The sequence below is a fragment of the Myotis daubentonii genome, chromosome 9 (genome assembly GCF_963259705.1).
Source record: "Myotis daubentonii chromosome 9, mMyoDau2.1, whole genome shotgun sequence".
Taxonomy (NCBI): Eukaryota; Metazoa; Chordata; class Mammalia; order Chiroptera; family Vespertilionidae; genus Myotis; species Myotis daubentonii.
This window is the reverse complement of record NC_081848.1, coordinates 18,529,359-18,542,306: the sequence shown is the minus strand read 5'-3', so window position 1 is coordinate 18,542,306 and position 12,948 is coordinate 18,529,359. Positions and strand designations below refer to the sequence as shown.

The window sequence follows — 12,948 nt, the reverse complement described above, 5'->3', positions numbered from 1 at the left end:
CTCTTCCAAAGACCTTTTTACCAGGCCCATTATTGTCCTACCCAACTAAATATCTTCCTCGCCCTCCAGCCCCAGTAACTCCCAGCTTTTCTAGCAGTTTCCCTTTTCTACCAGCCCCAATTCCTTGTGGCCCACCTGACCATTTGCCACAGCCACCCCGAAGTTCTCCAACCATTCCTGACTCTGACTCACAGAGCAAGTTATTTTACAAAACTTTCAGGCACAAACATTTCCTTCCAGCACAACATTGTACCCCAGCCACTCTAATGCCTGCCCTTGTTCGCCGTTCCCTTCCAGCTCAACTGGTTGTTTCCCCAGTCCCTTCGGAAGCTCTCCCAGCTTTGAAGCCTTCCGGTTTATCCAGTCGTCCCCCTCATCAATTTGTCCCCACCCTTTCTTATGTTGCTCCATTGCCAGAACATCCTGCTAACTTAGATTCTTTTCAGTCAGTCCAGCAATCTGTTCCACAAACCACATTGTCAAATCTGCCCCAGGCCATTGCAGACCATCCGCCTCCCTCTCTTCTCTCCCATCCCCCTCCCTATCACTCTCCATCCTCTTCTTTGTCTTCATCTCCTTTTAATTCCACATCTTCTTCACCCTCTGTACAGTTTTCTTCCTCTTCATCCTTTCTTGCTTCTCCTTTACATTCCTCTTCTCTCTCTCCATCCTCCCCTCCCTCACCTATTCCTCTTTCTTCCTCATCTTTGCATTTAACTCCCTCTCCATGTTTGCTTCCAACTTATTTAGATTTTCCCTCTCCAATTCCTCCTGTTTCTTCTTCCTTTATGATTTCTTCTTCCTTTCCCCCCATGCTTCACTCTCCCTCTCTTTCTGCTTCCCCATCTCCTTTTATTCCTATCCATCCCTTCAATCCTCCTCACTGGGGGAAGAATGTAGAGAAGAGAAGAAAAGCAAGTGGAGTAGAGAAGAAAATAGAGAAGAAAGAGTTGAGAGACGACAACTTAAAGGTAAATAAATTGAGTTTATTGGATACTTTGTAGATTTAGCAATATTTTGTTTGGGAAGGGTGATTGAAGGGGAAGGAATATGTTAGAGGAGAAAGGCCTAAAAGGAGGTGAGAGAAACATACTTTCAATGTTCAGAAATTAAATGTATATGGGTATTGGAGATAGGTATATACATACCTCACCTTCTGAAACATTTTTATCTTCATTGACTTGAATAATTGAATTCAAATGAATTAGGAGTAAATGCCCTTGGGATTCACACTAATGGCTCTAGTGCAGCAGCAATCAGCTTTTTTTATATACCTCATCCTGATCCCACCTCCACCCAAAATCTTCCTTTGTTCTTTGTTTTGCACTTTGTACTTATGCTAAACTGTAGCATGCTGTAAGTTTCTAGAAGATGCAAAATTCTAGTAGAAGATAATGTCATCCCCTGATGATTTGGGGTGGCATTTTGGCACACTAAAAGTAGAGTCTACATTAAAGATACCTTTCTGTGACATAAAAACCATGCTTATATATGTGATTCAACTGGAAACAAGTGTGTTCACACTTCTCCATGGAATAAGATGCAAACACCCAAGCCTAGTAAGTTAGAATGGAAATTCCTGCCTGCCCTGACAAGCAATTTTTTACCTACATGAATCTTCAAACAACTCTACTAGAGTTATAGGACTATCTACTAGCCATGACACCAACTTAGAACTAATGTAATGCAAATTATTATCCAGATAGGAATGCTCTTAAAGAACCGAGGACTGACTCTACACATCTAAAGGAATTCCTTCTGTATCTGTCCTAAACAATAGAGGAATAGGATTTAATAATCAAAGCTATAAATAATTGGACATTCCTACATGAAGGTGGAGTGCTTTATTAGAACTATATTGCTAAAGCCATTTTTATTCTATCGTTGACTGCCTTAAATTCCCATGCTAATATATATATTTCTCCAATATCCTTATATGTAATTATCTGGACACACACATACACATACACACATTACATGAATGTGTCATTTATATGTATGTAAAAAGAAGTTAACTTATTTAAATGTACTAAGCATTTTTGTGTATGGTTCACAGAGCTATAGGTAATGCCTTGCCTTCATCACTATCAAAAAATGACCAGAAATATCTCTTATCCAAAATCAATTGTGATAAAGAAATGAAGGAAAACAGCAGGACACACTTGGCTACTAACAAAGATGGATTCCAGCTTAAACTAATGGAAACTCAGAAACTCCTAGAAGATCAACATCTAAGGAGTTTGCAAGTATGAAACTGTAGATATGGTATTAATATTTTATGCTCTAGTAACAATTCTATGTTCATTGCAGTTTTCTCCATTAAAGAAATGTATGCCATTTGCCAGTGATAGGCCATGAAAAAGAATGTGGATGAATTAACACAAATTCATCACAGATACTAGAAAAGTAATTTCTTGGTTTTGTCCTTACATTTTACTCATTTCCCCCTCTGCTTCCTCTATTCTTCTTTTTCCATCTTATATTTAGAAAAATGTGCTTATGAATGATATTTACTGACTAACAAGAAAGCTATTTGAAAGTAGAATGTATTATGTGTCACTATTAGAGACTGGATTATAAAATGCAACCTGAAAATTATACTGCATGTGGACAGTAGGTTCTTAATGAAAATAGGGTACAATTAGCAAAAAATGGTGCTTATATTCTATCTCTTAGGGCACTTACTTTGTTATTTTCCCACCAGTGAGTGGGATTTCAGCTGATTTTCCTGAAATATTCATGTGCTTTATTTTTCAGTCCTTAGTAGGCTGATACCAAGATTAAATTCATAAACTTGGCCTGATTAATTCAATAACTAAGCAATAGTGGCAAGGTTAAAAAAGCAAAGCAGGAGACTTCTGACTATGATGAAGTACCTTCCTGCTATAAACTACTAAAATTATGAATAAAATGTATGAAACAAATGTTTTCAGACATTACACATCAGGCAGTATAGGATATAATCTTTTGGGAAAAAGAAACAAATGGGATAAGTCCTATGATTACATAGACTTTTTACCTAGACATACACTCTGGATAAGCCTCAAAAAAATCCACAAGTTACTCAATTGCCTGTCAAAAAAACCTTAACACTCTCTTAAAGAAGACTGAAATCTTGATACACAACATAATGCTCACAGTGTCCAACATTTAATCACAACTTACTAGACATGTGAAGAAGCAAGAAAATATAACAGATAACTAGGAAAAACTTAGTCAATATAATCAGATGCAACAATGACAGAAATGATGGAATCAACAGGCAGGAATTTAAAACCATTTTTATAAATATTTTCAAGGAATTAAAGTAAAAATGAACATAATAAAAAAGGATATTTTAAAGGAACTAAATAAACCTAGATCTGAAAAGCATATTTGAAATGAAAATTTTACTGGGTGGGCAAAAAGATTAATGGACTTGAAGACATGGCAATAAAAAGTATTCAATTGAATCACTGAGAGAAAAAGACTAGAAATAAATAAAAAGAACATTACTGACCTGTGAGACAATATCAAGCATACAGTTAATTAAAATCCCAAAATGAAGGGAGGGACTATTTAAAGACACAATGACTAAAACGTTTCAAATTTGATCAAACTATAAGTCCACAGATGCAAAAAGCTCAACAAACTCCATGAAGGATAGCCAGTGTGGCTCAGTGGTTGAGCATCAACCTATGAACCAGGAGGTCATGGTTCAATTCCCAGTCAGAGCACTTGCCCAGGTTGCAGCCCCTCAGCAGTCAGTGCTGGATTGCCATGGCAACACAGCACTGACTGCAGGACTGACTTCCGATTGGTTGAGCCTTTGGTCATTTTGGATGTTACAGACCCTGTATATGTTAGGATAAAAAAAGCCTAATATGTTATATGTCCGGTCGGCCATTCAACCAATCAAAGTGTAAAATGTTAATAATATGCTAAGGCTACTCAACCACTTGCTATGACATACACTGACCACCAGGGGCAGACAGTAGACCAGTCAACCAGTCGCTATGACGTGCACTGACCACCAGGGGGCATACACTCCGACCAGTAGGTTAGTTTGCTGCTGGGGTCTGGCCAATCAGGACTGAGTGTGATGGACCAGACATGCCCTGGAGCCCTCCCGCAGCCCCTCCCCAGCTGGCTAACCTCCTGCATACCTCCCTGGCCCTGATCATCCACCGGTGGCGTCTCTCGGCCTGGCCCGCAGGTGGTCAGCGCACATTGTAGTGAGTGGTCAAACTCCCAGTCGAACGACCACCCAAGGGGACGATTTGCATTTTAGGCTTCTATTGTATAGGAGGATATAGCCCTTCCAACAGGAAATTCAGATTAGGGTCATGGAGCTTTTAGGAGCTTCATTCAAGTCTAGAAAATGTTTTAGGAAAAAATGCCATTTGTAAATAACTTTTTCACGTGCTATTATGAAACCTTCAAGAAACTTCATATTCTAAATGGAATAGCAATAGCAAAATTATTTTCCAAGCTATAACTGTGCCTAGAATAATTGGGTAGTTACTTTAGGCAGAAGAATTAAGGCTACAACTCTATTATCAAAGTCTTTTTTCGCTCCCTCTTTTTTCATTCTGAGGACTGCTCCAGACATATAGATCATGGATATGCCTACACTGTTTATGATTATTTTACTGTATTTTATATGCCAAGGAGAATTGGGCTCAGTAATAATGATGTGATGAATCATAAATGTTGGCATTTACAAAATTTCTAAGCTATAAAACTTTGTTCTTTTTTCTTTCAGAAATTTTGTGATGACGTTAATCAGATAACGAATTCTGAAACCCTCTCAAGTATAGATAGTCTTGAGGCTGGAGAACATGAACAAATCTATTTATCACTTGTTAATAAGGAGCCTCCCACGTCAGTTCAGCAGAATTCTGTTTTCCTCAAATCAGCAAATCTACAGTCAGCTCATCTAGGCGGCTTTGATAAAGATAAACTGACATTCTCTAAAACTCAACATATAAATAATTGGCTAAAAAACTTAGATGATCCAAATACTCAAACTGACATACCTTTCTCGGATATTTTAAGTAAACCTAATGTTCTACCTTCAGGTGAATATTTTAATAGTAAAGAACAAAATCCATCTGATCTATGTAGAACTGTGGAAGGAACCACAAATACTAATAATAATTTAGATTTTGTATGTAGTCCGTCCATATTTATACCCAATAAAAAAAACAAAAAGACCTCTGAAACCAGCACTGTGAGTACAGCTGACTCCTGTTCTGGGGCATTCAAAAGAGAGAGACCATCAGTTACTGAGAGCCCAACATTTAAATGCAGCAAAGCCTGGGACACTCCAGATTCTCTAACTCAAGAAATGGCTACAATTTCAGACCAAGTGAAATATTCTGAATTAACTCAAGAAAATAGAACTACTTCAATTCCTACTTCATTTGTACCTGTGGCAACATCTTTAATTTTGCCATCTAATACACAATCAACTGAACCTTTACCAAAGAAGATTATACATAATAATGAAATTGACCCAGTGCAGTGTTCTGATAAGTTAGGAGAATTGAAAGATGATAAAAAGATAAAATATTTTCATTCTAATAAGGAAGAGTTGCCTTTATTTTCAGACAATTTTCCAGCTGCCTACATACCTCACAACTCTGATTCAAAAGATAAAAAACAGAAAATAACTGAAACATCAACATTATTGTCTAATGTAATTTCTAATTATGACTTAGTTGGTCAGGAAAAGAAAATGAAATACAATACTGCTGAAAGGAGCAGTGTGAGGTTTCTTAAAAGTATTTTAAAGAAAGAATCAAACATCAAACATGATTCTTTTAAGGCACTAATTATAAATCAAGGCTTTAAGTTAAGAAATAAAAAAGCAGAAGCTATCAGAGATAGTATTGAATTAACAAAAGAAAAGGGGGAAATGGCAGAAATTCCAAAGACTATTAAAAAACTGAGATGGGTTGATGAAACTGAATATAATCATTCACTGAAGAATGGAATAGAAACATCTCAACAGTGGTCTCAATCATTCCACACTCAAACTAGGAGTGATGTTTCCAGCAACATAATTAGTGTTCCTGCTTGTGCGGTAAATTCTGCTAATAGAAAAAAGCCCAAGGATGATTCTGTCTCTCAAAATCTTACTGCTTCAGGAGAGGCTAGAACAAACCATGTGTCCTCGAACTGCTTTATACCTTCAGCTTTTAGTATTGCTAAACAAGCCTGGCCGGCCTCAGAAAAAGAGGGAAGTAAATCTCCCACACATAATAGTGTTTCTGAAACTCAGAAAGCTAATATACAAAGAGGTAGAGAAAAGGTAATTAGAGCAAAATCTGCTAACGTCCAATCAGGATTTCTATATACAAACAGAAAAGGCACTGTTATTGGAGCACAGTCTGAAAGCAAAGCCAACACGTTTTTACAAGCTCAGGGTAAATTAGTTGTACCTCATCCTCCTAAAACTCCACCAAATATTAGGAGTGATAAAAATATACAAGTGCTTCGGTGTCAATCAGAAATGCCCGAAAATTCTCATAACATTATTACAAATAACTATTTTAATTCGAAACATGTGCTTCCAGCAGAACACAAGGTGAATCAGTGGAATAAAGTATGTAGTCTTCCACTCTCACATGTTTGTTCCGACTCGATCCCTGTGATGCCATCTCTACCATATTGTTGTTCTGAGTGCCAAACTTTAGCAAAAACAAATCATTCAAATGGCACGCAAATCATTGCCCAGCAGGATGAGACATTATATTGTGCACAAAGATGTCCTGTTTATGAAGAAAGTCATCACTCGGTGGCTTTTAGACCTACTAAAGAAGAATCTGTTCCCTCGTGGAAAAGACGGCATAATAGTCTGGGTCAAAATGAAAAGGCTGCTGGTAAGAATAAATTTATATATTTTTATAGATAAAATGTATAACTTCTTTAAATTCATGTGACATTTTTCTTATTGTACAGTAATGTAGACCATATATATATATATATACATATATATGTATATATATATAAATGTTAAATAATAACCTTATAGAAGCAACTTATTTTCTTTAATATTGCACCCTTAGCTATCTAATAGCTGAAGTTAAGAGAATTACCCAACCATTGCTCAACTAAAATTAGAAACTTTTGCTAGCCTCCATTTTTTTCCATTACTTTTGTTAATTTAAAAGAGGGAGGACAGAGAATATGGTCTAATTGTTATACCATTTCATTCTGTCATTACCCCAATATTATAGTCAAAATGTCTGTAAAATAATCTCAGTAAAAATATTGTTTAGATTATTCCAGATAGGTAAATAAATGGTGTTATACTACTTTCCTTTTTTGTTTTAAATGTTTGTGAAATTGAATTATTATAAACTAATGATAGATGTGCCAAACTCTTCCATCCCCTTTCCAAAAGAATGGAAGCTCTACTGTTATCTGTTATATATGTTGGTTTTCATATGAAGAGAAAAAATAATAGCATTGCTTTAAACATTTTTGAAAAGTATTTCTCTACAAAATGTCATTGCCCTTTGTAGCTGGTTGCTGCTTCATGAAGCTGCTTTCCTCTGAAGAATGGACTAGGTGACCATAAATTTTCCTACCACTGGGAATCAGTTCCCTATTGAGAAATAGCTAGGACTTGGAGCTGGGGCGGCAGGGGAGGTGCGAGGGGGGGCGGGAGACAGAAAAGCAATGCTTTTTTTCCCCAAAGGTATAAATAAATATTAAGAAGATATAAAGAAGGGAGTTACTTTAAAATTGACTATTTAAAGTCTTCTTCAGTTAGACCAGGAGATTTTAAGAACAAGGAACTTTTTTGTAATTTACCAGGTCCTAACTGTGCCTGGTACTTAATTTAGACACCCAGACTTTCTTGAATTGAACAGACACAAGCCATATTGACAGATGGAAAGCTAAATGCAAAAACTATAATCTAAAAATCTTCAGTACATATCTACAAAATTTAGATTTTAAAAAAATTATATCTCTCACTAGAGTGGAATAAAAAAAAAATAGTCCTCTACTCTCACATGTTTGTTCTGACTTACTCTCTGTGATGCCATCTTTTTTTATTCAGCCATTTTACAATGTAACTTTAGTTTTCACACTGCTTCCAAAAGATGAAAGCATCATACAGAATTGACACTCTAAAGTAATAATGATAAATAAATTGTGAGTTCCTACTCTGTGCCACTTACAGTGCCAGGTGCTTTATAGTTATTGTCTCATTTAAACCTCACAACAATCCTGAGAAATAAGTATTTTTTTATAACACCACTTGCAAAGAAAGAAATAGAATTTCCCAAGGTCAAGAGCTAGTAAATAGCAAAATTGGTATTTTAAATTAAATATCTATGACTCCAAGTTCCATGCTTTTTCTACTAAAATTATATATATATATATATATATATATATATATATATATATATATATACATATATATATATATATATATATATATATATATATATATATAGCTATTAAACAAATATCATTTATCAGAGTCTAAGCTGATCAGGAAGAAATATTAAGAAACAAAGTTTCCCAGTAGCTTAAGCATAAAAGGATAGCATATTAAAATTATGTTCTCATTCTCTGGTGAAAGAATATATGTGTTCATTCCAATATTTAATCAAATGGGGTATTTATTATGGATATTTATATAAGGACACTAGAAAATGTAATGAATTTTAACACTTTCAGCCATGTTTTCAAAGGGAAGTATTCAAACTGTTGTATATGTCTATACTTCTTAATACAGTGATTATACTTAGAAAATCTAATACTAACAATACTAAATATTTTGTATACTTAGTCACTCAAACTTATTTTCAAAACTATTTAAATATTAAACATTATAAATGAACCCTTTGCTAATAGTGAATTATAGTTAAATGAGCATCTATTCATTGTTTTCCTACTTTGCTATTTACCAGATCATTTTTATTCTCAGACTAAATGTACCCAGGGTTGAAAATATGGACGGCATCTTCCTCTTCATTGCATTTCCAGGACTCTCTAGCAAAACTCTCCAATAAAAACTCTATTCCCTTGAGGCCTGAGCCATTCAAGTATCCCACCTCCTGACTTCTCAAGTCATTTCTTCCCTCAAAGATGACTTTGGCATCTGGTTCACAGTCTTCCTTTCTATGCATTCTGATTCAGCATTCATATGGATGAACAATCCAACACCCTAATCTCTCTCAATTATCTCTCATCTCTAATGATTTTCTGTGCCATTCTGCTTCAACTACCCATTCCCTTTGTCATACCGTGCACCTTGTCAATACCCATAACTCCTCTGCATCTAAAATCAGTAGTTCAGCCCAGCCGGCACAACTCAGTGGTTGAGCAATGACCTATGAGCCAGAAGGTCATGGTTCAATTCCCAGTCAGGGCATATTCCCGGGTTTCAAGCTCAATCCCCAGTGTGGGGTGTGCAGAAGGCAGCCAATCAATGATTCTCTCTCTTCATTGATGTTTCTATCTCTCTCTCCCTCTATCTTACTCTCTGAAATCAATAAAAAATATATATTTAATTAATTAATTAAATCAGTAATTCAATTTACATCCTCCTCTCAGATGATAGTATGGTATTTGCACAAGGATAGTTAGACCAATGGAATGGAATACAGTCTAGAAACAGACTCACATATTTGAGATCCACATGTTTAATTTTTGGCAAAAGTGGTACAGCATAGCAGGGAGAAAAGACTTGTCTTTTCATTAAATAGTGCTGAATTATTTCAATGATCATCTGGCATTAGTAAAATAACCCTTAATTCACACCATACGTAAAAATCAATTCCAGGTAAACTGTAGATATAAATACAGAAAAGAAAAAAGAATGTTTCTATAAGATAATGTAGACTTTAGAATGTACAGAGATTTCTTACCTAGACATACAACTATTAAGGAGAAGATTGATAAATTGTACATTAAAATTAGAAACTTTTTCATCCAAAAAAATGCCCCTAAGGTATTGAAAAGGCAAACCACAGAGTGACAGAAGATATTTATAATGTATAATACTAACAAAGAGCTCATATCCCAAATATATAAAGATTATGTGATATTTATCTTTCCCAGTTATGTCAGTCGGGGCTTAACTAGAGAAGCAGAACCAATAAGATATATTAAGGTTCATTGCAAGGGATTAGTTTATGTGAAAATGAGGGCTGTCTAGGCAAATCTGAAATTTTTAGAGCAGGCCATGTGGGAAGGGACAGGCCAGAACTCACGGGGGTGAACTAAAATTGCTACCCACAGGCAGAATTTTTTATTCTCTCAAGGAAGCCTCAGTCCAGCTTTTAAGACCTTTGACCTGACTGAAGTAGGTACACAAATTATCTACAGTAATCTCCCTTACTTGAAACAAACTGTTTATGGGTTTTAATAGCATCTACAAAATACCTTCACAGCAACACCCATATTAGTGTTTGATTAAATAACTGGGGACTCTGCCCTAACTGTTTTGGCTCAGTCGCTAGAGCGTCAGCCTGCGAACTCAAGAGTCCCAGGTTCGATTCCAGTCAAGGGCATGTACCTTGGTTGAGGGCACATCCTCAGTAGGGAGTGTGCAGGAGGCAGCTGATTGATGTTTCTCTCTCATCGATGTTTCTAACTCTCTATCCCTCTCCCTTCCTCTCTGTAAAAAAATCAATAAAATATATTTTAAAAATAAATAAATAATAAATAAATAACTGGGGACTCTGGATTAGGTGACACTTAAAAAAACTATCACACCAATTTATTTTTATTTATTTTTAATGCCAATTTATTTTTAAAACAAAAATATTTGAATAAGCCTTTCATAAAAGCAGATAGCCAAATGGTAAATAAACATGAAAAGATCTCAGCCTCAGTCCTCAGGAAAATTGGCATTAAAACAATTAGATACAGGTAGTAAAACTATCATATCTAGAAATTTGTCCAGATATGCCAGTGCAAACTGTATTATTTTTACAAAAATACCAAGTTTTCCAGCTAGTATAATAATTGGTAGATAGTATTTAAGTGCATGTATGTGAATGAAACAGTACATAGTTTTAAGCACATACTGTATCTATTCCTGGGATAGGTAATGTACAATCCATAATACTGAACATCTATACAAAGAACAGTAAAGCACAAAAATAAATAGTTATGTTACAAATCAAGGAAGTATACAAGTGTTGGTAGGTCTTGCCTCAAAGATTTAGGACCGAATGGTTTCTTCAATGCTTCTGGATCTATTTTTGTTCATCAGTTTATGTTGTTCATTATATTCCACAAATGAGTGAGATTATGTGATATTTGTCTTTCTATGGCTAATTTCACTTAGCATAAAGATCTCCAGGTTCATCCATTCTGTTGTAAATAGTACGAGTTCCTTCTTTTTTACAGCAGCATAGTATTCTATTGTGTAGATGTACCACTGTTTTTTAATCCACTCATCTGCTGATGGGCACTTAGGTTGTTTCTAAATCTTAGCTATTGTAAGTTGTGCTGCTAAGAACATAGGGGTACTTAAATCCTTTCTGATTGAAGTTTCTGATTTCTTGGGATATATTCCTAGAAGTGGGATTACTGGGTCAAATGGGAATTCCATTTTTAATTTTTTGAGGAAATGCCATACTGTTTTCAATAATGGCTGCACCGGTCTGCATTCCCACCAGCAGTGCACAAGGGTTCCTTTTTCTCCACATCCTTGCCAGCTTGTCTTTTGTTGATTTGTTGATGATAGCCATTCTGACAGGTGTGAGATGGTACCTCATTGTCGTTTTGATTTGCATCTCTTGGATGATTAGTGACTATGAACATACTATATATTAAAAGGTTAATATGCAAATTGACCAAACGGCAGAATGACTGGTCACTATGACACGCACTGACCACCAGGGGGCAGACGTTCAATACAGGAGCTGCCCGCTGGTGGTCAGTGCACTCCCACAGGGGGGCGCCACTCAGCTAGAATCCGGGCTCAAGTCTGGTGAGCACAGTGGCAGTGACAGGAGCCTCTCCTGCCTCCGTGGCAGTGATAAGGATGTCTGACTGCCGTGGGGAGTGGGCCTAAGCCAGCAGTTGGACTTCCCCCAAGAGCTCCCAGACTGGGAGAGTGTGCAGGCCAGACTGAAGGACCCTCCTTCAACTACACAGATTTCATGCACTGGCCTCTAGTTGGTGTATAAAAAAGCCATAGATTTCTGGATGTTAATTCTGTATCCTGCTACATTGCCAAATTCATTTATTAAGTCTAGTAGTTTTTTTGATGGAGTCTTTAGGGTATTCTATGTACAATATCATGTCATCTGCGAATAATGACAGTTTTACTTCTTCTTTTCCAATTTGGATGCCATTTATTTCTTCTTCTTGTCTGATCACTATTCTAGCACTTCCAGTACTTTGTACAACAGGAGTGGTGAAAGTGGGCATCCCTGTCTTGTTCCTGTTCTTAGGGGAAATGGATTTAGTTTTTGCCCATTGAGTATGATGTTGGCTATAGGTTTGTCATATATGGCTTTTATTATGTTGAGGTATGATCCCTCTATTACCACTTTGCTGGGAGTTTTTATCAAAAAAGGGTGTTGCATTTTGTCAAATGCTTTTTTCATCAATTGACATGATTATGTGATTTTTGTCTCTCAATTTTTTTATATGATGTATCACATTTATTGATTTGTGGATATTGTACCAGCCTTGCATCCCCAGAATAAGTCCCACTTGGTCATGGTGTATGATCTTTCTAATGTAATGCTGGATCTGATTCACTAGAACTTTGTTGAGGATTTTAGCATCTATGTTCATCAGGGATATTGGCCTGTAATTCTCTTTCTTTGTAGTGTCTTTATCTGGTTTGGGGATTAGGGTAATGCTGGCTTTGTAGAAAAGCTTGGAAATGTGCCTTCCTCTTGAATTTTTTGGAATAGTCTGAAGAGGATAGGTTTTAGTTATTCTTTGAATGTTTGGTAAAACTCCCCTGTAAAGCTGTCC

At 36.1% G+C, this 12,948-nt stretch overlaps 1 protein-coding gene across 4 annotated transcripts in view; it reads left to right on the top strand.

Annotated features, from left to right (window-relative positions):
- The window catches only part of CEP126 (centrosomal protein 126), a 66,925-nt gene that overhangs the window by 35,073 nt on the left and 18,904 nt on the right, over positions 1–12,948 (top strand). For all 4 annotated transcript variants that reach the window (XM_059708053.1, XM_059708052.1, XM_059708054.1 and 1 more), the window contains exons 5-6: positions 2,057–2,246; positions 4,745–6,866. In XM_059708053.1, the coding sequence (XP_059564036.1) occupies positions 2,057–2,246; positions 4,745–6,866 (2,312 nt within the window). The remainder of the gene's footprint in view (positions 1–2,056; positions 2,247–4,744; positions 6,867–12,948) is intronic.